At 38.9% G+C, this 22,529-nt stretch overlaps 1 protein-coding gene across 1 annotated transcript in view; it reads right to left on the bottom strand.

The window, feature by feature from the left end:
• Nucleotides 1-1,964: 1,964 nt before the first annotated feature.
• The window catches only part of FBN2 (fibrillin 2), a 235,207-nt gene continuing 214,642 nt past the window's right edge, over nucleotides 1,965-22,529 (bottom strand). The window contains exons 56-65 of the mRNA XM_046665362.1: nucleotides 20,761-20,886; nucleotides 19,207-19,413; nucleotides 18,133-18,258; nucleotides 15,915-16,037; nucleotides 14,442-14,558; nucleotides 13,698-13,826; nucleotides 11,903-12,022; nucleotides 7,114-7,345; nucleotides 5,740-5,911; nucleotides 1,965-3,845 (exon numbers count right to left, since the gene is read on the bottom strand). Of these exons, the coding sequence (XP_046521318.1) occupies nucleotides 3,471-3,845; nucleotides 5,740-5,911; nucleotides 7,114-7,345; nucleotides 11,903-12,022; nucleotides 13,698-13,826; nucleotides 14,442-14,558; nucleotides 15,915-16,037; nucleotides 18,133-18,258; nucleotides 19,207-19,413; nucleotides 20,761-20,886 (1,727 nt within the window). The 3' untranslated portion in view covers nucleotides 1,965-3,470. The remainder of the gene's footprint in view (nucleotides 3,846-5,739; nucleotides 5,912-7,113; nucleotides 7,346-11,902; nucleotides 12,023-13,697; nucleotides 13,827-14,441; nucleotides 14,559-15,914; nucleotides 16,038-18,132; nucleotides 18,259-19,206; nucleotides 19,414-20,760; nucleotides 20,887-22,529) is intronic.

The following is a 22,529-nucleotide window of genomic DNA, read 5'->3' as shown; positions in this document are numbered from 1 at the left end:
TGCAGACTATTATAAATTAGGAGTACAAATGAGCCACCAGCTGCAGGGAAAGGAGTGAAAGGAATTGATTGTCTTTCAAAGAGAAGGGAGAGTTTCAGTTTATTCTTGAGGAACTGGAATATTTCTGAAATATTAAATTGAACTATATGAAATTGCCATTTTGTAGGTTAAACATGGCCAAAGATCAGCAATTCCTCACTGTTCAATTTAATATGTGAATTAACTGGTATCCTTGAAGCATAAAGGATGTCAACCTGAAAGTCTGCAGCTCTCATAGACCAAGGCTCTGTAATTTTGAGGTGTATTCCCCACCCTCCACCCCAAGTATTTATTCTGTGAACCAAGAAGGCAATGGATACAAAATAAAAATAATAAACAAATAAAACCGTAAGCGTTTAGAAGGGACAGATTGTATGAATGATCCCATTTGATATTCCTAGATAGTGAAAAAGGGCAGACATTTGAATTTAGAGTCAAATCCTTATATATTACCCTGAATTATTTCCAATGTTCATGCACAAATGTGACCAACTTTCATCTACCACAAGTAAACAGCAAAATAAAAAAGTACAAAACAGGGCTAAATTTTAAAAAGCTCCAAATCTAAATGCTAGTGGAAAGAGAATTCATGTCAGCTGAAGACCAAATTACTGCTTATTATTACAAATACATGCATCCACTGGATTTGGTTTACATTTCTTGGCTTACATGATACTTTACTCTTGTGCAAAGTTTTCTGTAACTTAGCCAAGGTAATTTCTGACAAGACAGTTAATGTGAATGACAAAATGGTACAGGATATATCATTAGCAGTTAATTACTAGAGAGATACAAATTAATCTTGGCTGTGTCGGTGCTCACAGTAAGAGAACTGCAACAAAGCTACCAGAGGTGCCTGAGTTCTTCCTGGAAGGAGCATCTCCAAGTAGTCATTTCCTTCTAGTACATTCTTCTGTGTAAAGCCTCTAATGAGCTTTTATCTTTTCTCTTCTGTGTGAAGCACCCTAATAGTGTGGCTTCTCAAACTTCCTCCAGGGCAGGTTAAAGCTAAACTAAGAGTGCTATTGCTCAACACTCAAAGAGTCAAATTTGGTTCCAGGTAATTTCATATTACAGTGCTCGTGCGGTACCAGTAATAGATGCCAGATGAAACTGAATATGCATGTTAAGTTTTAAAGGATGCCCCAAGGCAAATACTTTCCTTATTCCATGCAGCTAATTTCTGATTGGCAAGGAACAGCCTTAAGATTAGACATAATATTTCCTTGTTTTCTTACTCTTTGGATGAAAAATTTAAGCACACAAATTCTCAAACTTTATATCGAATTAACTCCTGAGACATTTCTGTGCTCATTTCAGCAGTGTACCAAGAGAATTCCTGTGAAACTACTTGTCCTATCTTATCTACTTCTCCAAGGAGGAAAGTGTGTAACATTTCAGGGGATAGGAAGCTTTGGATTATTTTTGGTGAAGATGCCGTTTGGTCTGGGGTATGGCTGCTATGTACTTCTGCGTAAAAACCAAAGTTCAGGGAAACCCTCCAGAAGGAAGGCTCTCTGAGAGAACCTTTCGTTTCCTCAGAGGCGCGTTAGGGTGCTTCAGTTAGGGTGGCACTCAAAGTGTATGTGAGGATGAAGTGAAGGCACGTTGAGCTCTCTAGGAAGACCGGGCCCAGGAGGCTTAGAATCTGTGAAGTAAACAATTACCGGCCTCGATTATGTCCTTGTTTTTGAATATGACTTTAAATTGTAATTGTCGGCTGAACACTCCTGCTTACTTTGTATCGCAGATTTGACAACATTCCCTTATTTTCCTGTAAATGTACGTGGCTCTCCTTCTGCTACTTTCATACAGCTCCCCATAAGCAAAGGCCGCAGTCCACACACAAACGCAACAGGGGCTGTACTCCCAGAAAACACTCAGCCAGGAAACTACCCCAAAAATAAGCTTTATTGCAAGAAAAGTGTCATATTTGATACATAGACCTACAAAAACAAACAAAACCAAAAACCATAAGTTTTTCCTCACAAACACTTGATTACAAATTTACACTGTTTCTTTTTTTAGTTATTAAAAAACAAAACAAAAAAAACCCCAAACTGGATATAACTGGTTACTACTCTTTGGTCAGCACAGGTGTGAAGGAACAACCCGGAGCCTGCACGTGCTTTGGCCATTTCACATCTGAGGTTGGTCACTGGTCCAGGGACAGGTTCTTGGGTTGAGAAGAACACGGAGACGTACTCTTACTAGCACGTCCTGGTACAATATCTTTTTAAATGACTAAAGCAAACTAAACATCAATTCATTGTACAAACATCTTTCATACACAATAGGCTATGATAAAACGAGGCATATGGTGTATAACTACAGTATTAATGAAAATTCTAAAAAAAAAAAATGGGTTTAAAAAAAACAACAACATATATTCCTTGGCTGTACTGCATGATTTGTTTGCACATATGGCAATCCTGAAATAGCTTGAACATAATAAATGCACCATTAATCTAAGACAGCACCAAACACTACAGAACGCCAGGAGTTCCTTTTCAAAGGACCGGCAGTTCTTCAGCTGCCTACAGTACCACAAGTACGCAGCACACCCTGGGTAAGAATGAGGTGTTGTGGGTAGCACATGTGCTTCCTTGAGGTTATGAGAAGGAAATACAGTACGGTTTGGCCTGCAACGCTACTGGTCTCCCAAGCAGTCAAGGTATTTTGCTACAGTGGTTGTGCTTCATCTTCCGTTGCCTGGTGTGTCTGGTGATGTGAGATATGGTCACAATGAGCTGCTCTGGCTTTGATCTCCTTTAGAAAGGATCTAAGGACATTTCCATCTTTTAAATTATTGATTACACTGCCCATTCAGCTCTGTGAGGCATTCTTTAAAATAATCAGATGTGTACCAGTTGGACGACTGGCAGAAAACCAAAGGAAACATCTCTTGAATCTACTGAATTTTTAAAAAGCACCTCTAAAAGAAATAGCTCAAATTTATAAATCTAAAGAAAAACAAGTGAGTTTCCCTTTTTGTTTACATAGTTTGTTCATTTCTCCATATATTACTGCATTAAAAATAAATAAACATCTATATTTTTTTAATTAGCAACTATAGCAAAATACCCAAAGTGTTACAGACTGCTAACAGGAAAAAAAAAGCTCACATTATTTTTGTGCATTTAGTGCCATATGCTGATCTCTTGAACATTTAGGTTTTTTTTTTTTAATATATTTTAAAGTGAAGTTATATAAAAAATACAGTAACCACGGTTGCCTTTGTACTCAAATCTTTGGCCACACCAGAGTCTAAGTTATCCCTCCCTGTGAGGGTCAACATTCTGAAGTCTGAGACAGGGAGGAAAGAAACAACAGTTGTCTTTTTTCCTCTTTAAAATTAGTCACTGATTTCTCAAAGGCTTCTAAAGGCCGGCTGTGCAGGGATTTGAGCCTGGAAGCAAGTCTGTGAGGGGTTAATAGAGTTGAATCTGCAGCCTCATTCTGAGAGCCTCGCCGAGCTCCCCTAGGAGGTAGTCATCCTCATTGCTGTCTTCCAGTTTCTTAAGCTCCTTCTTCTTGTAGAGAGGGATGCTGGTGATTTCCAGTGTGTATGTGCCGGGCATTAGCTTCCTCTTGGCCGTGTGCAAGTAGCTGAGCCCGTTCCTTTGGTGGATGCGGAAGACGCCATCATCATTCCCTTGGGAGATGACATAGCGGATGTGGTTGTTGAGGGGCTCGATGGCAGGCATGAGTTCCAGGATGTGCTCCTTAGAGCCAAGGCCAGAGAGGTTGAACTTCATTTTCATGGGGCTGTCCATGTCGACACTCTCCAGGCTGATCTGTTCAACCTGGAGAAAGAACAGGAAACGATGTGGGAAGAGCTTCTCCAGCACAAGCAGAGGACTCGCAAGGGACCTGCTGCTGGGGCTGGAGCCACAGGACAACTTGTCACTCCCCCTTTCTGCACTCTCCTTCGGAGCAGTGCTTGTGAAGGAGGCTACTGGAACTTCTTGTCAGCTGGGAGAAAAGGTCTGCTCCATGGAGCATGCCCTGAAAATCTTTACAACTTCTCACTCAGCCTCAGCCAGGTAAAGTTACAGGGCCGAGCCTACAGACAGCATTCACATGGCAAGTTTTTTGGATAAGTTTATGGAATATCATGCTTATTAATAATAAAAAAAAGACAATTTAGGAAATGATTGTAAAACTTTTCTTTTTTTTTTTGCTGGAGTCAATAAAAGAAGCGTGGCTGTTATCCAACAGCAGGGGTCCCCAGAGGAATCTTCACTCTGAAGCGCAGGTTTGATTTGTAAGGCGCACAGACCATGAGCGAAGCATGTTTAATGGAAGCCATCAGCGCAGAGGGAGGGACCCGCAGAGTCCTCCAGGCTCAGGTTTGAACCAGCTTTGGTAGAAGCCAGTGGGGCAGGGCCCAGATAAACCACGTCTCACTCGGCCAGCAGGATGGGAGCTTTAAGACTGCTATTTCAGTAAGACAGGCACAAAAAACCAATGCTTTGAGTGGGCGCCTGTTAAGTAAGAACTTGGCTACAGTGGCCCAGAAGTGCCCTTCAGTGTTCAGAAAGACTCACGTCCCAAGTTCTACAATGGGAAGGTTGCATAACCAGAATTTCTGGATTTGTAGTTTCGGGTACTTGGTGAATATATCTCAGTGGTTATATTTAAACATTTAGGCACCTTAGTCTACTTAAGGTCAATGTAACACTGGCCTATTCATCATTAGAAAATAGAACCACAGACTTTTTGGCTAGAGAAGTCTCCTCTTATAGATAAGGAAAGTTTCTGAGGCCCAGAAAACGGAAGCAAGTTGTCTAGTTCACACAGCCAGTTAGCCGATGACTAGGGTTTTTGGTGGAGGAGCTTCTCAGGAATATTAGCTGAAGAGGGTGGTATTACCCCTGATCCTTGGGGCAATCATGAGCATCTCCAGATACTACTCGGTGGCATTCATGGAACGTGTGCAATAGAGATGCTAGGCACCGTTCCTGGCACTTCACGGTATCAGCTCAGTTAAGGCCCTCGTCACCCTTCAAAGGTATTTTTATTCCCATTTTACAGGTGAAGAGATTGAGGCAGAGAGAAGTTAAGTAAACATGCCCCGTGTAACAGGGGTAATAAGTAGGGAGGGCCAGGGAACACATTCAAAACCAGGAAGTCTATGGCTCAGCCCTTTAACCACTCTGCTCAATGCCATTCATGGCGAAGAAAGGCCAGAGGCGGGCAATTCAGATCTTCAGTTCCTTACAAAAGACAAATTATTTGCAGATAAAAATTTTATGGGAGGAACACCTATCTTATAAATGTCATAGAATACAAGACCTAGTTGACTTATCTACTGAAAATTAAAATCAGCCTAGTGTACACTATATATTTATGTAAACAGAACTGGATAAATTCAAAATAATTTTCTTTTTTGCATCATTTCAAAATAACTATTTCCCATATAAACATCTTATTGCCCTCTGGCACAAATCAAAAACTAATACATGGGATTTGAAACTGAATCTTAGAGTCTTTTTCCCCAGTCCTTGTGTTTTGAGCTGGTAATCAACTTATTTTAATTTGCTTGTCTCTGCCATCTTGTGTCCATTAATTTAGTCATTAAATTTCAAGACAGTTTCAGCTCCATCGAGGCTGAAACCTACAAAAATGTTTACTGCATGGCATACATGACTCCAGACGGATAAAATCTGGTGACCAAACAGACTGAGGTGTACTCACGGCAGTGGCTTCAGGTTCATGAACACTTCTCTTCTGCCTGCTGTCTTTATTAGAGTAGCCGTTGATTTTGCACTCATAGCATGCTTCCGGGGACAGAGCGTTCTCCTCATCGACCTCTGCATCTAGGGACAGGTACTGCCCTTTGTTAAATCCCATTCCTGAGACACAGTGGCTATTTGCAACAAAATGCAAAGTGTTGTTAGACTTTATCGTTAACTTGGACTATAGTTTTCCAGTGCTACAGTACAGCCTTGTCAGAAGTAAGAAAGCAAGTAAGCAAGCTCTAAGCTCATAAACATAAAAACCCAATATTCTCTGTAACTCTTTTCTTCAACACTTAATGCACGAGATTTTCCCTTATTTTGAACAGCAAAATTCTTCTGAGACTGAGCCCCAGGCTTTCCCAATTATCAGTCCTAATTAGACTGAAGCGCTCATGTGTAGTTAAATCCAGAAGGTAAAAGCAAAGTGTGAATTTCCAAAGAGAATGCTGGAGAAGTTCTGCTGTGTCATAAGCCTGCAGCCTCTGCTGGCTGCTGGCAACAAAGCTCTCTGCTTTAAGAACTGAGATTTCTGAACTCCTATTTTGGTTAGTGAAAGAGTGAAGGAGGTGGCTCTGAATGACCCTTGTCTAGACCAAACCTTTTGTTTCAAGCATTATTACGTACCAGCGCTGGACAGATTAGTCCACGCCCCTCAGTGCCTGCCTCACACACTGTTCCTTCTGAGGCAGGCCACCCTGCCCGACTGCAACATTCCCAGCTTCTGTGCTGTTGAGCACCCCTGCCTTGATGGAAAGATGCAGTGGCCAGCACCTCAGCAGCAGTGGAAAGGACTTCACTTGGGAAAGTGTGATTAGCTGGAGCCTTGTGGAAGTGGTGCCACACCAACTAGGCACGTCCTCTCTGTGCAATAGAAAGCCACAGGAGCAAAGAGAGGGACAAACTCCTTCCTCAGGAACCGCTGCGCTAGCACCTGCCACAACCTGTAGAAGACTGGGGCAAAGCCATTTTCACTTGTACCTCACAACCCAGGTGCCTATGGCAACACGTGAGCCACATTTTTAAACAGCTGCTTGTCTCTGGCCTTGAGGGATCTGACTGAATCAGTGCCACTGTGAGGGCAAGAGAATGACTCTTATGCTCAGCACAAAGGAGGCAATCTCACAGCACAGACATAACCCATGTGCCTTCTTGGTCCTTCTTCCTCCCAAACCGGAAGTGCCCTGACCAATGCTTTTGCCTCTTGGGCTTTTAAACATTGTAGGCTTCCCTGCAGTGCCAGGCACCAGGCAGGCTGAACCCAGGGAGGGAGGAATGCCACCCCGTTGGACCACACTTGCTTTCCTGTGTGCAGGGAGGTTGGCGGCCTTACCCCTGTCCCACTCTGTAGTAGCCAGGTGGGCAGCCGCAGAGGTAGCCCCCTTCCGTGTTGGAGCAGCCGTAATTGCAGGGGTTCTTGGAAGACGAGCACTCATTCACGTCGTGGCAGGCACTGGAGAACTGGTCGAAGGAGAAGCCTGAGGGGCAGGCACACTTGTAACTGCCCAGAGTGTTGTAGCAGGAAGCCGAGCCGCAGGCATTGGGATTGGAGCACTCATTCTCGTCTATTGACACAAAGTAAGAAACTCTTACATGGGGAAGGTGGCAGTGATGGGAAGAAGAGCCCGAGTCTCAACGTACTGATGATTTTACAGGGGAAATAACCCTAGAACTGCATTTTTAAAAGGTCTACTCTTATGGCTGATTCGCAAAGCATACGAAATTAAACAAACCAGCCAACCCACCCACCCAACAAATCCTCCTAAATTATGGCTTAAAAAAAAACCTCGCCCTACCCTTTTATATTCTGTTTGTGCGATGTTTCTGGATACATTGGCAGCCCCTTTGGGGCAGGTATTTGCAGTTTGCTTACTGAATAACTCTTCTATTCTCTTAACAGAAGATTACTTCAAAAGGCTACACTCTCAGACAGATTCATAGAAATAGAAAGCAGATTACTAGTTGCCAGGGGCGGTGGGGAGGGAGAAACGGAGAATGATTACTAATGGGTATGGAGTTTCTTTTTGAGGTGATGAAAATATTGTGGTGTTGATGGTTGCACGCTCTTGTGAGAATATACTAAGAACCACTGAGTACATACTTTAAAAAGGTGAATTTTACGGTACGTGACTTATATCTCAATTTAAAAAAGGCCTATATCTGTCCTTGTATCCACTCTCTCAGCAATTCCCAAAGCCTTCATTATATGTGGGGAGAAGACATATAGAAAATTTAAATACCCTAAATGAAAATAATTGAAATAAACATCATTTACCTGGATCTATTGAGCCAACAATCTAATACACTTTTAACTGCTTAAGGACCATTAGGTACAGACTGTTCCTCCTGGGATGGGTCTGCATCCGGCCATCAGCTGACACAGGCTTTACTAGTTTAATGACTAATGTTATACCGTAAATGCCTGAGAGTAGGATAGTTATAGATTATACTTTCAGTTGCTATTATCATTTTTACAAATTCAAAGCCTACTTATGTTTCCAACTTTGGAGATTACAATTTTGCTCTCAACTGTCTGGTTGACATAGAGCATGTGGCTTGACTCCTTTGGGCTTTACTATAATCCAGATTTCACCCTGGGCACAAATCACATCTGTTCTATGGAATTCTTTCAAATTCTTGTGACTCCAGTGGAACACAGTGTGTCTGTTTACCTAACATATGACAAGTATATGTTTCAGCCCATATGGGGAAAAAGGCCCATTTGCGAGTCGCTGCGCGCCTGGGACACAACAGCTCGAGGGAAGCGTATGTCTGCGGTAGCTCAGTGAGATTATGGACGATGCAGACGGAGTCTCCGTGAAGAGGCCTCTCAGACAGGAAATTAAACTCCATTAAGTATGGTGCAGAGGTTACTGAAAGGGTAGATGTTATTAGGCACATTTTTGTACCATGATTATAGTTCAGAATTAAATCAGACTGCCAAATGTAGAACTCTTAATCACTGGATATAAAATCTGCTATGATTACCTAATATGTACAAATTCTTAGCCTTCATTTCATGGGGAGAAAGTATATAAATAACTTCTTAATAACTAGGCTACCTATGACATAAATATAACTGCTGTTTTATTTCTATCTACAAGAGACTTGGAATTCTGCCACAAAGGCTTATCTGCTTTTATAATTAAATCTGACATTTATATGCAGTGTTTCACTCCTAACAGAAAATGTAAATTAGGTTATAATTTAACAAAATGATCCTGCTATAAATATAGTATTAGACATTGTGTTAAGTAGAAAAATTACCAGGCAAAACCAATTACTTGAATAAATTGCATTTAAACACACCACTGACAAGAATATTTTAAAAATGCAATATTTTTGGAAGCACCACGATATACTTCATATTTATATGCTATGAATATACATATGCACATCATGGTATAATTTTATAGACTGAGGTAATCTGATTTTTAAAATATGTTCTTGTTTGAGACATACTTTGAGCTGACTCAAGTCTCACTAAGCTATGTTCAAGTCATTTTGAAAAGGCCATAGAAGCATGCTGGAAGTTACTAACACTAATAACCAAAAGCTTCATATGCTAAGACATAATTTTTATTCATATGCAAATGTTAATATCAGTAATATTCACTTATTTTTAATTTTGAATAATTATAATGCTTGCAAACATTTAAAAATGTTACCTACATCTGGACAATCTGTGTACCAGAATATTATGTGTTCTGTGGTAACTGGCTAGAAACTTCTGAAAGTGTTCATTTGAATTAAAGCTTTTTTCAATAGTAACACAAAGAACTGTCATTTTTCTTAAATTGACACTAGTATTGACAATATTGTAGGTTTACAGTTTAACATTATACAAATTATCTGATTCACTGACTCCAACAGTTTTGTCCATTTACAAGGAGACCGCAGATAAATCTGTCTGAAATATTTCATTCCATACTCCTCTCTCAGTCATATGAATGACTGAAGATATTCACATATGTGGTGACAGATAAAAATGATTTGTGGTCTTTCAATTTGCATTTTGTCACAATTTTTGTTCTTTTGCTAACTTTTTGCTTTTATTAGTTCCTGATGGGTTGTTTAATTCTGTCCCTGCCATATATTTGAGTTAAAATTCCAACTATGTTATGTGGATTCAAGGCAAGAAAGTCAGCAGTTTTATTGGAGACCAGCTGGATTCCTCAACCCTGCACAGAAGAATCTAGAACCTTCTGAAAGAAATCTCTGTTGCATCTTATTCAGGGGCCTGCTGCTCAGAGGTGCCCATTTTAGCAGAGCACACTCACAAATTACTACTTGAGTTGGGGAGTTCTGCTTCTGTATCTTTAGTTTTGAACTCATCTTTGAAACCACTGATCCCTCTGTCCATAGGGTCTCTCTCTTCTGATTAAAAGGCACACTGGCATCTGGCTGGACTCCAGAAGGAGCTGTTCTGGGGGGACTGCCTTGCTGAAGTGCCCACTCCAAGGATCCACAAAGGAGAACTGGGATATACCACACAGCCCTGACTTTAAGTCAAACCAGATTTAGTGAAAACTGTGCAGCTATTTTTGCACTAGATATTTACAGACAGAAATTTAAGAAAACTCAAAAACTTGGAAATTGAGTTGATACTCCATAAATATTCCTATTTCTACTTATGATCACTTTAAAAACAAAAATTCTATTAAGCTGACACATGGGAAATATTAGAGGATCATTCTTTGGCCTCAAGTTCCAAAGAACCAACCAAGAAGTCCATGGTATTTACTAAATAAAATTATGAGCCTCATGTTTTATAAACAATGCAATATCATAAAATTGTTTTATGCTGTTTTAATAGCTATCCAAACAAATACCATTCCTTATATTCTGAAGAGTGCGCTTATACTTTGCTTCTGTTTATGTATCAATCAGTGCATAAGGACTTTGGCAACACTTTTTTTCTGTGAAGAGGAAAAACAGTAAATTAAGCTTACAAAATTGTTTTGATTGACTGCCTAACTCATCGTTTTGATAATCCTTTAAAATTTTGTCTTTAACTTCTTGATCATTAATCGTTTTTGCATCCACCCCATTCGCCAGTGTGTATTCTTAGTGTGGCAAAGCGTCTGTCTTTGACCTGGCACAAGGCCACAGCATAGTTGTGACTTTCACTGTGTTGGTTTCCCTCCTTTGAAACTTTTCCTGATTTTCTTCTCAATTCACTAAACTGTCATTAGAAATTTCTTTTGAGAAGACCACAAAGGATAAAATCAGATTAATTCATTTAGTGAATTGCTCACAGTAGAATACTTGAAATACATGTGGGGTAATTTAAATTACTACAGAGAAAGAGGAAGGACCCTGCTGTTGCTCTGCAGGACCACTGTTCCCCTTTCTGCCCAGCTATGCCAGCATCTTATGTCACAATGTGTTGGATGGCATGTCTGTGAAGTGCATTCAAATGGAGCCAAGCAATTAGGCATATGCTAAATCAGTCAGCAGGCTATTCCAGTAGAGAATAATGTTCTCTTTGATCAGTCTCTCCTTAAAAGGAGAATTTCCCTGACTTATCAATGAAAGGAATAGAGCTGAGTGCCTACAAATTTTATTTTACAAACACCTCTGTCTGGAGTTTTCAACAGAATGTGCTGTAACTAGGTACTTTTTCTACCTTAAAATACTTCATCTCCTTCATTAAATCTATGTGGCTGGAGAGCACAGACGGACAGTCCTCATTAAGTTGATCTGAATTCTTTTAGATTTGTATGAAGGGGTTGGATGGGTAATCCTTCAACCCCAAGTCTAAAGATACTAAATTACTGATAAAAAGCCCTGACCTTGGCAAAGGAAGATGATGATTCTTGACAGCATATTCAGAAACTTAAAATTACATCTTGCAGAAAATTAAAATTATAAAAACTCGAGTTTACCTTTTAGGTGCTTACAACAACATTTTTATTACAGATATTTTCAAATATACGTAAGTATAGAGACTAGTATAATGGACCCCCATGCATCCGCCCATGCATCTGCCCTAAGTACTGGTTTTTAAGTTCTAGGATTCAAAGTCTACATTGAAATGTTAACCGTTATTATTTGTTCCTTTTACTCTAAGATCCTTTAAAGTGAGAAAAGCAGACACTATGTCATAAGTGAGTGCTCACCAACACACTGATTCCACTGGTAATGCTGAATATATCCTTGAGGGCACCCACATCTGTAGCCTCCCAGGATGTTCTGGCAGCCATGTTGGCACCTATGGTTTCCATCACATTCATCAACGTCTGCAAAAACAATCCCGGCAAGATGTTTACGTAACCTTTCCTCTACTATTCTTAAATGCACTCCAAACACAACCTATTAGCAAGGGAAGAAACAAGCAACACACACAGAAAGGCTGTGATTTTTCCAAGTCACATGGTTATTAGTCAGTGGTGGTGCAAAGAATGGTTCAGAGATAAGAAACCACCTCATTCTTAGGCTCTCCACCAGACCGTGCCACGTCAATGCTCTACATAACAACTAAATTTCAGCAAATCAACCATAGCAACCACAAATGTTGTGCATTTTGGATGGATTAACTGCATATGGTTATGATTTATTTGGTAAGTGACATAAATATATTTGCATTACATATTCCAGTAGATTCAAAAGTGATTGACATGTAATCTTCATTTTGGGGAAGATACAAGCACTATAGAGATATCTAAAAAGTATAATTGCTTTGTATGCAAACATTTTTATTACCATTCATGATTAATTAGATACAAATTTTAAGTATTTGAATACATTATTTTTAGACACGATGTGGTATTATTACACATATGGAATAATTTTTTTGTTCATACATGCATATGCTTTTGGAATGACAACTGAGGCTTTGAAATCTACCCATAAAGAGCGAAATAAAATTGGCATGGCTGATGTATGTGTAACAAATTTATATGGATAATTAATAAGTGGTATCTTATGTGGATAGTCACAAGCTGAACTCACACGTGGCAAGCAGCTGTATGTTCAGAATACCTCCAAATCTCAAGGACTTCAAATTTAAAATATTAAAATAGAAATTTCTAAAACTGAATTTTTCTTGGCTGCAAATTAGATACATACAAAAATCCTGTAAGTCTTACAAAGAGTATGTTCAAAACTTTGGCTATATTTCTAGGATTCAAAATCATATATTTCTAAGAATAATCAATTAAAGAGTAACTAAAATCAACAAAAACATAAATTATGATAGTTTAAAAAATATAAAGGGGATGTATACAATCTCGTCATCTCTGGCATGTGTATTTTGTAAAAGATACGTTTGTCTTATACTCTAGCCCTTGCAATGGAAATACTGAAACATCATATAATATTTTATTGACCACAGGCAAATCCTTATTTTATTCCCACTTAAATGTTCCCTTGGACTTCCCAGGAAATACCTGTTCCAGGGGAGACTTTATAAGAAATGTTCATTGCAGAAAAGAGAGTGAATTACGAGTCATAGACCAAATAAAATGGAAACAGCTATCAGTTTCCCCCAGTGCTTTCCATACACTTCTGCAATTCTCTATGATAATCGGTTCTTTTTCTGACACTTAACATTACACATTTAGGTATTATGGAACAAAAATCCAATTTTTTTTTTGCTTGTATACTCGTACTCTACTGTAAACCATGTTAGGTACAGAATTCTTTTTAGTTCAATTCTTTTTTAGATCACTAATTAGGTAAAAAGTCGTTATTTTAAAAGCTGATTCATACTCACAGAATTTTTGTTTCATGACATTCAGGTTTTCCTCTGCCCCCAAAATGATATATGAAAATTTATGAACAAAAATCAATTGCTAGGTTCTATCTTGTTAAGTATTTTTTTTCCTTTGAGGTGATCTCAATTTCTCATTTAGTGGCTTGGAAGTTGAAACAGTTTGCTGTATTAGATTAAGGATTTTGGAGCAGTAAACTCACCTTCACAGTTCAGTCCAGTGGCATCAAGAGAGAAGCCCCTCTGGCATTCACAGCTGAAACTCCCAGGGGTGTTCTGACAGATTCCCTTTGCTCCGCAAAGTGAAGGCTGAGACCCACACTCATTGTTGTCTAGCAAAGCACGAAGGAGGAGAGTGTCAAGCTTCCCAAATAGGACATGACTCAGATTTCACTACATGAAGTAAAAAGTGAAGTATGAAAGCCTAAGGTGCACGGTGTGAAAGCAGCCTTATAGGGGAAAGTACGCCAGGATTCGTTGTCATATTAACAGCCAAAGAGGTAAGAAAAAGTGTATTTCAAGAGATTTCAAATTACAGCATATTTTGGGTCGACTGAGGTCATGGTGTTTGATAATACAGACTGAAAATCTCTTAACATATGTATCTTCTAACATAAGAAACCCAGCATGTTCGTCATCATGTTCTAAATTAGAGTGAGCCTTTACTCATATTGTATCAAACACACATGGGTGCATTTAGAATGCATTCCAAAGGCGCTGCCTGGAACACGCCCACTGTGCGTGTGTCTGGACTACATAGGCCTTTCTCCTTTGGATATTGTTCCTCTGAAAAAATATATCTATATTATTAGCAACATTCTTAGACCACTTATTACAAGGCACTGGTTCTAAATATAAGTACTGTGACATTACTTTACCATTTTAAGTATAATTTTTATGCATGTATCAAAAGTTTGTGAAATCTCCCATGTGTAGTTTTGTCTTACCAATACAAGCAGTGTGATGCTGGGTGAAACCAGGTGGACATTTACAGGTAAAACCTCCCAGGGTGTTGACACAGAGGAACTGGCAGTTGTGCTGTTTGGTTTGACATTCATCGAGGTCTGAAATGAAAGAGAAGCCAGTGAAAATCAGAGCAGAGCTCTCTGGCTAGGCATCCCTTCTCATGAAGCCACACGAGGTGTGCATGTTCTATTACGACTGTTTTGTCAGATGTTTGCTGGATGCTTTACAGACTTCCATATGCATATGGCAGCCAGTTTCTTTTCAAATACTTAACAGCATAAATATTAAGGGCTACTATGATAGGACGGCTAAGGTGATATGTAACACAAAGTTTTCTTGAAATGAGAAAGTGAATGTATGAATTACAGTGGTTTCCATGAACTGCCTCAAAGCTACTATCCAAAAGTCATAATTCTTGCATTTAATGCAGTTTAGTACATGACTGATCACTTATTCTTATTAAAGGAGGGATTAAATAAAATAAAACAGAATCTGGAAAGTGATGAAGGCTCTAAGACAAACATTCAGGCAGGTTCTCAGGATCCAAATGAAAATACCATTGTTAATACCAGAGGAAGCAAAACACAGAGTCTGTAATTCTAGCCATGAATGGTATTAATATTTGGATTCTACTGATAGAAAATTCAAAATGTGATTTTGGTTAGATGGGAACTTGGTATGGGAAAATACATTTAAATAAATTTACCAAGCAATATAAGATGTAGGCAACACTAATTCATTATTTGAAAGCTTAAAAACACACACACACTTTCATTGCACTTATTTATAAACAACGTACAAAATGAAACTGACCCCTAATGGTTCACTAAATGGGTCCAGGAGAAGAGCACTGCTTGCTAGTATTTTACTTCACGTTTTTGGGTATATCTTGGAAATAAATCTCATTTTGTTGAGAATAATCTATTTCAAAAAGCTAACTAGACAGGAATTTCCTCAGTCCATTAATTTCATACTGATGAGGTTTGCTATAAAACTGAAGATATGAGTATAGTGTTGAAGCTATTTTAACAATGTAATTTAGCTTGATAATTAGTTTTAATACTGCCTAAGCAGAAAAATTAAAATTTATCAATTCATCTTTAATTTTCTGCAGTGAATGTGTAATAAAGATAGTTTAGAGAAATGAAATCTTAGATAAGTCACAAAAAAATCTTATTTTAGTTGTTTCAATCTCTTCTTTCGCCAACATTTTTTGTTTTGTTTTATTTTGGAACTTGTGCGGTTTGCTGCACGAAGCCAACTACTGTAACTTGGGTTTTAATCCTCTCTGCCTCCTACGGTGCGTCTTTTGGTAGAATTTTCTGGGTAATAAAATGGTGTCTGGGAAGACGTGCTTTACTGAAGGTGATGCACTTGGTATCATCCCTGGTTATCTAATGTCAGGATCTGAAGGAGAGACAGACAAGGGCCACAGATGCAGAGTCTTCACTCGCCTTTGCAAGTCTTTCCATCCTCTTGCAGGACATACCCCCGGGGACACGAGCACTGGTAACTTCCCTCCGTGTTCTTGCAGATGAAGTTGCAGGGTTTCGGGGACTGGGAACATTCATCCAGATCTAAGTAAAAGCGATGTGCAGATTAAATTCTGGGTTAGAAGAAACCACCAGCCTCTTTCCTCCCTCTATAGTCTCCTTCATTTTTTTCCTTTTCCTCTTCTACTTAAAATGCAAAACAGCCAACAGAAATAATGCACAGAACAGTTTTCACTAAAGTAACATACTGGTTTACTTTGTAGATCTTGGATAAATATCATAATATCTAGACAACTGTCTGGGTTCAAAAAAATCCACTAAATTCTGTAATATACTTCGCTTAATAATGTGAGAATCATAAAAGTAAGAGGTTCTTCCTTTTGACATGTGGATGTGGCTGAAGCTCTTAAACTCTCCTAACTGACACTCCCCTAAGCATCTTGCGGTATCAGAGACTGTGCTGGAAATCTTCCACCTGCCCCTCCAGATCCAGTCCTCTCCCTGGTCCACCCTGCTGTCAGGCCCAGGAGGTTGAACTGTACGGACTCCATGAGCACGCTCCCTTGCCCTCTGTCTTCCACCTGGTCCTTACTTCCTCAACCTCCTCCCTCAAGATGGGCTCAGGCTGACTGAGTCATTGGAACAGAGGTCCTCATGAGGCTACTCTCTGTGCACGACTTTCTCCTTCCAGGTTCCAATAATGCCCCCCTCTTTCCTTTTGGCCCAGGAGTGGTACGGCCTCAGCACACAGCCCTATCCCTTGTGGTTTCTGCACACTCTGTCCTGCCTTTATAGATAGTCCCTTTGTTCAACCCTCCTTCAGCTGTCCTTGTTTGACTATGCCATGTCTTTTCTGCTGGGACTCTGACTGATAGCAGTCAGTCTTCTCCATTTCCTCCAGAAAAGATTGATTGATGCGCATAGAATGCTGAAAGCTCATGACCAATGGCCTATCCTCCGTTACCCTCAAGCCGGTCAACTGAATGCTTACTAAGAGTCAGTTTGGTTTTTCTTAAGCTTTCATGCCAGGTGTGGTTGTTATTGAAAAGGACCTTTACCAGAATATCACATAACTTGAGGAAACATGAAGGAAAAAAGATTTTTTCTTTAATGAAAACTAAGTTGAATGCTTTACAAAGACTTGATAAAGGCAAGCAGCCTCCACCCACAATTATCATAGAATGGTATGGGTGAGACAATAAAAAATTAAATTAGAGAAAGAAATTGCAAAAATGTAGACAGTTTCTGTACTGAGACTACTTAGTAACTGGAAATTTTCAATAATGTTTAATTGGTACTTTTTTGTTTTTGCTAAGGAAGATTTGCCCTGAGCTAACATCTATGGCCAATCTTCCTCTGCTTTGTATGTGAGCTGCCACGACAGCATGACCACTGACAAGTGGTGTAGGTCCATGCCCAGGAACTGAATCCAGGCTGCTGAAGCAGAGTGTACTGAACTTAACCACTAGGCCACCAGGGCTGGCCCCTATTAGTAATGTTTTATGCAAAAAACAGCAATGAGGAACAAGCAAAAATCATTTTCCCACTATGCAAACACACACATTCACAATCAAAAGCCCTTTTCTTTCATCAAAAGAGTGACAAATGGGCATTTATACATTTTAAATTAAAATATAAAATGTTGAAAGTATAAATACATATATTTGTGGGGTTTTTTCATGAGGAAGATTGGCCTTGAGCTGACATCTATTGCCAATCTTCCTCTTTTTGGTTGAGGAAGATTGTCCCTGAGCTAACATCTGTGGCAATCTTCCTCTATTTTGTATGTGGGATGCCACCACAGCATGGCTTGATGAGTGGTGCATAGGTCTGTGCCTGGGATCCAAACTGGTGAACCCCAGGTGGCTGAGGCAGAGCATGTGAACTTAACCACTATGCCACCAGGCTGGCCCCTAAAATGCTGAAACTATTTTTTTTATAATTATGTTTCCTTGATTGAGCAGACTTTTTGATGAATTGAACAGTTATGTGTCCCACTTTCCTGGACAAGGCCTGGGACAACTACTGTGATATGAAGAACCACGTTATTGAGAAGAATAGCATCATTTTAATAAAATGCACATTCCAAAGCTCCATAGTAAAGATACTCTACTCACAGTAAGTGACTTGTAGGAAACAGTAGTTGACAAACCCTCAACGTGCAGGTGCCTCGCCTTACCTACACACGAAGTTCCGCTGATGTCTGTGGTGTAGCCAACCTTGCAGAAGCATCGGAATGAGCCCATGGTATTGATGCACTGACCATTGGTGCAGAGGTTTGGCATAACCTTACATTCATCGATATCTGTGGGCCAAAACAAAAACACATACAAGTCAACATATGTGAGGATAAAACTGGTTAGAAAACTAAGAGAAATGAGGGAAGTGAAATGAGAGTAACGTCTAACAGTTAACATTCATAATAGTTCTAGAATACCTTCCCATCACTCAGGCATAATGGCAACATGGAAGGGAAAGAAAAAGAATCTGCAGTGATGGGAAGAGATAACAAAGGAAGGCTATGTTGAAAGTCCTGTTTCAGTCTATTCATGTTGCAATCTACGTATGAATTGCTTTTTTGAGATCTAGAAAGCTGTCTCTTTGAAGTTCAGTTAATTTGGAATTTGTGATAATTTTCCATGGATTGGCCTCAAATTCACACTTGCATTAGACTCTGAAGGAAGGGTTTCAGCAACAAGGTAATCAGGCACAGGGTTGAGGATCTGTATAGTAATGGGAAAAAAATGATATTTTTCCAGACATTAGTGTATTAGTTGGCTGTTCAAAAAAATGGAAACCACTAATCAGTTATGAGACTTGGTTTGTAAATGTATTGTAAACAGAATGAGCTCTTGTGCACCCTCAAAAAAATGAAGAAGATTTATTTAAATAAAGCAAGTATAGTTTGGGGGTTACACACATGGCCTTTGGGATGGAGAGATGTGTTCCACTCCTGGGTCCGTCCCTTAAAAAAGGGTGTGATGATGAGAAAATTATGTATTGTTACCTTAGCTTTGTGCCTCAGTTTCCTCATCTGTTAAATGGGAATAATAAATTCTACCTCTTAGATTTGGTATGAAGATGAAATCTTTTAAAGTCTAAAGCATTAGCAAAAAGCATATACAAACACAAATACACATTCAAATATTTTAGCTATTATTATTGTATCAATTTTTCACTTTTCCTTCAAACTTATCTGAATTAATGAAGTTCACTGTATTGATAACATGCATGCATTTCTTCAACCCCTTACCTCTTCCATCAGTGGTGTATCCTGGGCCATGAGGACATATCTTTTTGTACTGGGCAGTTCCAGGAAGTGGGCACAGCTCACACTGGTGACCCCAGCCTCGCCCCCCATCGCAGCAGCATTCTGACTTTGTGACAAGATTGCGACTGCTGGATGCCATCTGACACATTGTCTGCAATACCTCTGCAAAGCAGAGTCCCTGTCGATTGTCTGAAATGACGACGAGTAAATAAGCATCAATGTCATGGAAATCACACTTCATTATCTTGGTCTTCAAATTCAGGACAATCAATGCTTTCCTTCTTAGTAATAATTTTTTAAAAAGTAAATATTCTTTTACATGAACATTCACACTGCTTAAGACAGCTTAACAATGACCAAGTTTTGTTGGAGGTTAAGTTCATAGAGTGTTCTTTCATTAGACACTTGATTAAATTTGACAAAAAGTGATACTATTCTTCAGAAATAGATTAACTTTTTTCTTCAATCCATCAGCAACTAAATGATAGTAAATTACCATTCTTGTAGAATCCAAATAAAAGGAAAATCAGTATTTCCTTTTAAATAAGCAAATGAGTATCAGGGTTTGTTTTTGAAGAGCAAATTCTAGACTATGTTATAATCCTGATACGTATGCAGATCTAATCTCTCATATTTTCTCCACCTAAAAGACTGTTCAAACATTTGGACTAAGTAGATTTTTTCTTAGTATAAATAAAGGGATTTCTCTGATGTAAATAGGCAAAGAAATCTTTAATAGGGTTTTATGAATCATCCTAGTGAAACTGTTAATAATAGGAACAAAAAAGTATACTTTCTGTGTAGGTTTTTTTATTTCCAAAAAGATGGATGGCTGGTAAAGGTCTAGACCGAAGACAACAAAAGATATTTTCTTGACTAACAATTTCCTAGGAGTTGAAGCAGATGACATGATTCTGAGAGAAATCCGATATAAGTGAAACATACTGTTTTAACACTAAATCAAGTGACGAGCACTCATTTCTCTTGGTTTGCCTTAAATTTTGCCTCTCCATACTTTTACACCTGCTCGTAATTAACTAAAATGGTTTATAATGTATGCATTTTAGCATTGAAATACAGCATAATGTCTGAGATTTATACTTTCCACAAGAAAATATTTTGTAAAACATTCTTCTCTATCATAAAATAAAAATTAACCTTCACTGCAGTTTTGAAATGTGGCATTTACTTCAATATCATTAATACAGCAGAGCTTACCTCACATCACAAATATTTTCTTTTGGAATTAAATCATGCCCTGATGTAAGTTTTACTCACATTTTCCATAGAGCTTAATTAATCTTAATTTTGGAAAGACTATTTAAAATGGTTATTTACATTACACATGGATGTGCATACGACACACGCACAAATACGTCATTTTAATAGTTGTACACTTTTAGGAAGAAGTATGAGGATTACTCAGATCGGGGGATTTGTTTAGCAGACAAGGATATATATGTAGACCTCTTCTGTGATGACATCATAAAACAGATGTTTTATTTACAAGAAAAATATACTCGTATGTCAACTTACCAAGGCATTCAGTGCCTGAGGAACTGGACTGAAATCCTTCATTACACTCGCATCTATAGCTCCCAATAGTGTTAATGCAACGCCCATTTTCACAGATTCCTGGCTTGGTCCTGCATTCATTTTCATCTTCAGAAAAACAAATCATGTAAATAATGAGCAGATGGTAAGATTATAATTTACAAACAATCTTCTAACGACTTAAATCTTATTTAAGACTTCTTCATCTGAATACTAATATGATGGGATAGAAACTAGTCATGTGTGAACACTGATTTATTTTTAACTTTACCTCATCCTTCCAGGTGAGTTCTTTCTTAAAACGTGTTTTCTTTCCCCTTCTCCCTTGCAGGGAAGGAGTGGTGTTTGATGGAGAATTGGAAATTTGGCCTCCAAGAGGTACAGACTTGCCCTGAGACACCGGATAAGGAGGGGAAGAACTCTGGGGAAGGAGGGTGCTGGTTTTTATAAGATGAGAGAAAGGCTGGGGGCAGAGAGGTGGTAGGTGTTAGGGAGGGGTGGTGAGTAGGGTAAATGCCACACAGGCTAGGGATAAAGGACAAGCTCCTAGACTGGCTTTGAGTAAACTCACAGCAGCAGGGTGTGAGTGAGGGCAGTTAATGGAAGGAGCAATGTAAGTAGTACTGCTCTTTTGGTTGGTGATAAATAAATAAATGTATTAGAACAAAATTGTTTTATTAAAATTTCCTCTGTCCTTATTGTGTTTAATTGACATTTTGTAAATTTTGCTTGAGATGTTTTTTGAAGCTATATTGTTAGGAACATAGGAGAGCTTATGACAATGAAATCTTTTTAATAAATTGCTCCTTTCCTCCTTATACTTTTTAATTTTTTAATCTTCAATTTATTAATATTATTTTGCACGTACTTCTTTATATCAGCATTTGCCTTAAATACCCTGTTTTATCCCCTTATTTTCAATCGATCTCATATTTTGATTTCGTACATTTCTTATAAAAAGCACCAGGCTGGATTTAAAAAGAATTTTTAAAAGTACATTTATCTTTTAACCAACAATTTAAACTACAGTCACTTGTCACTTAATTGCGGGAATACCTTCTGAGAAAAGCACTGTTAGGTGATTTCATCGTTGTGCGAATGTCACAGAGTGCACTTACACAAACCTAGATGGAAGAGCCTACTACACACCTCGGTGGTATGGTACTAATCTTGTGGGACCACTGTCATATATGCAGTCTGTCAGTGACTAAAACATCCTTATCCGCTTCAGGACTGTATTTATATCTCTCATGATTACTGATATGTTTGGATTCTTACCTGCCATTTTATATTCTTTTATATTTACCATGCTATTGCACCCTTATCTCACTATTTCTTAGATTAGTCTAGTTTTCTATGCCCTCCTCTCATCCCCAACTCATGTTTGGAAGTTATAACCTTCTTTCTATTCTTCCAGTGGTAAGTCTGAAACAATTTCAACACATGCTCTCTTTCTTTTCTTTTGGTGAGGAAGATTGGCCCTGAGCTAACATCTATTGCCAAACTTTCTCTTGTTGCTTGAGGAAGCTTGTCCCTGAGCCAACATCTGTGCCAAACTTCCTCTATTTTCTGTGTGGGACACCTCCCAGCATGGCTTGATGAGTGGTGTGTAGGTCCACACCTGGGATCTGATCCTGCGAACCCCAGGCTGCTGAAGCGGAGCACATGAACTCAACCACTACGCCACCAGGCAAGCCCCACAACACACTCTTAACGAATACTTTTGTATCAACATCAAGAAGCATCTGTTT

This window comes from Equus quagga, chromosome 7, assembly GCF_021613505.1.
Source record: "Equus quagga isolate Etosha38 chromosome 7, UCLA_HA_Equagga_1.0, whole genome shotgun sequence".
Classification (NCBI taxonomy): Eukaryota; Metazoa; Chordata; class Mammalia; order Perissodactyla; family Equidae; genus Equus; species Equus quagga.
This window is presented reverse-complemented; position numbering and strand designations above follow the sequence as displayed.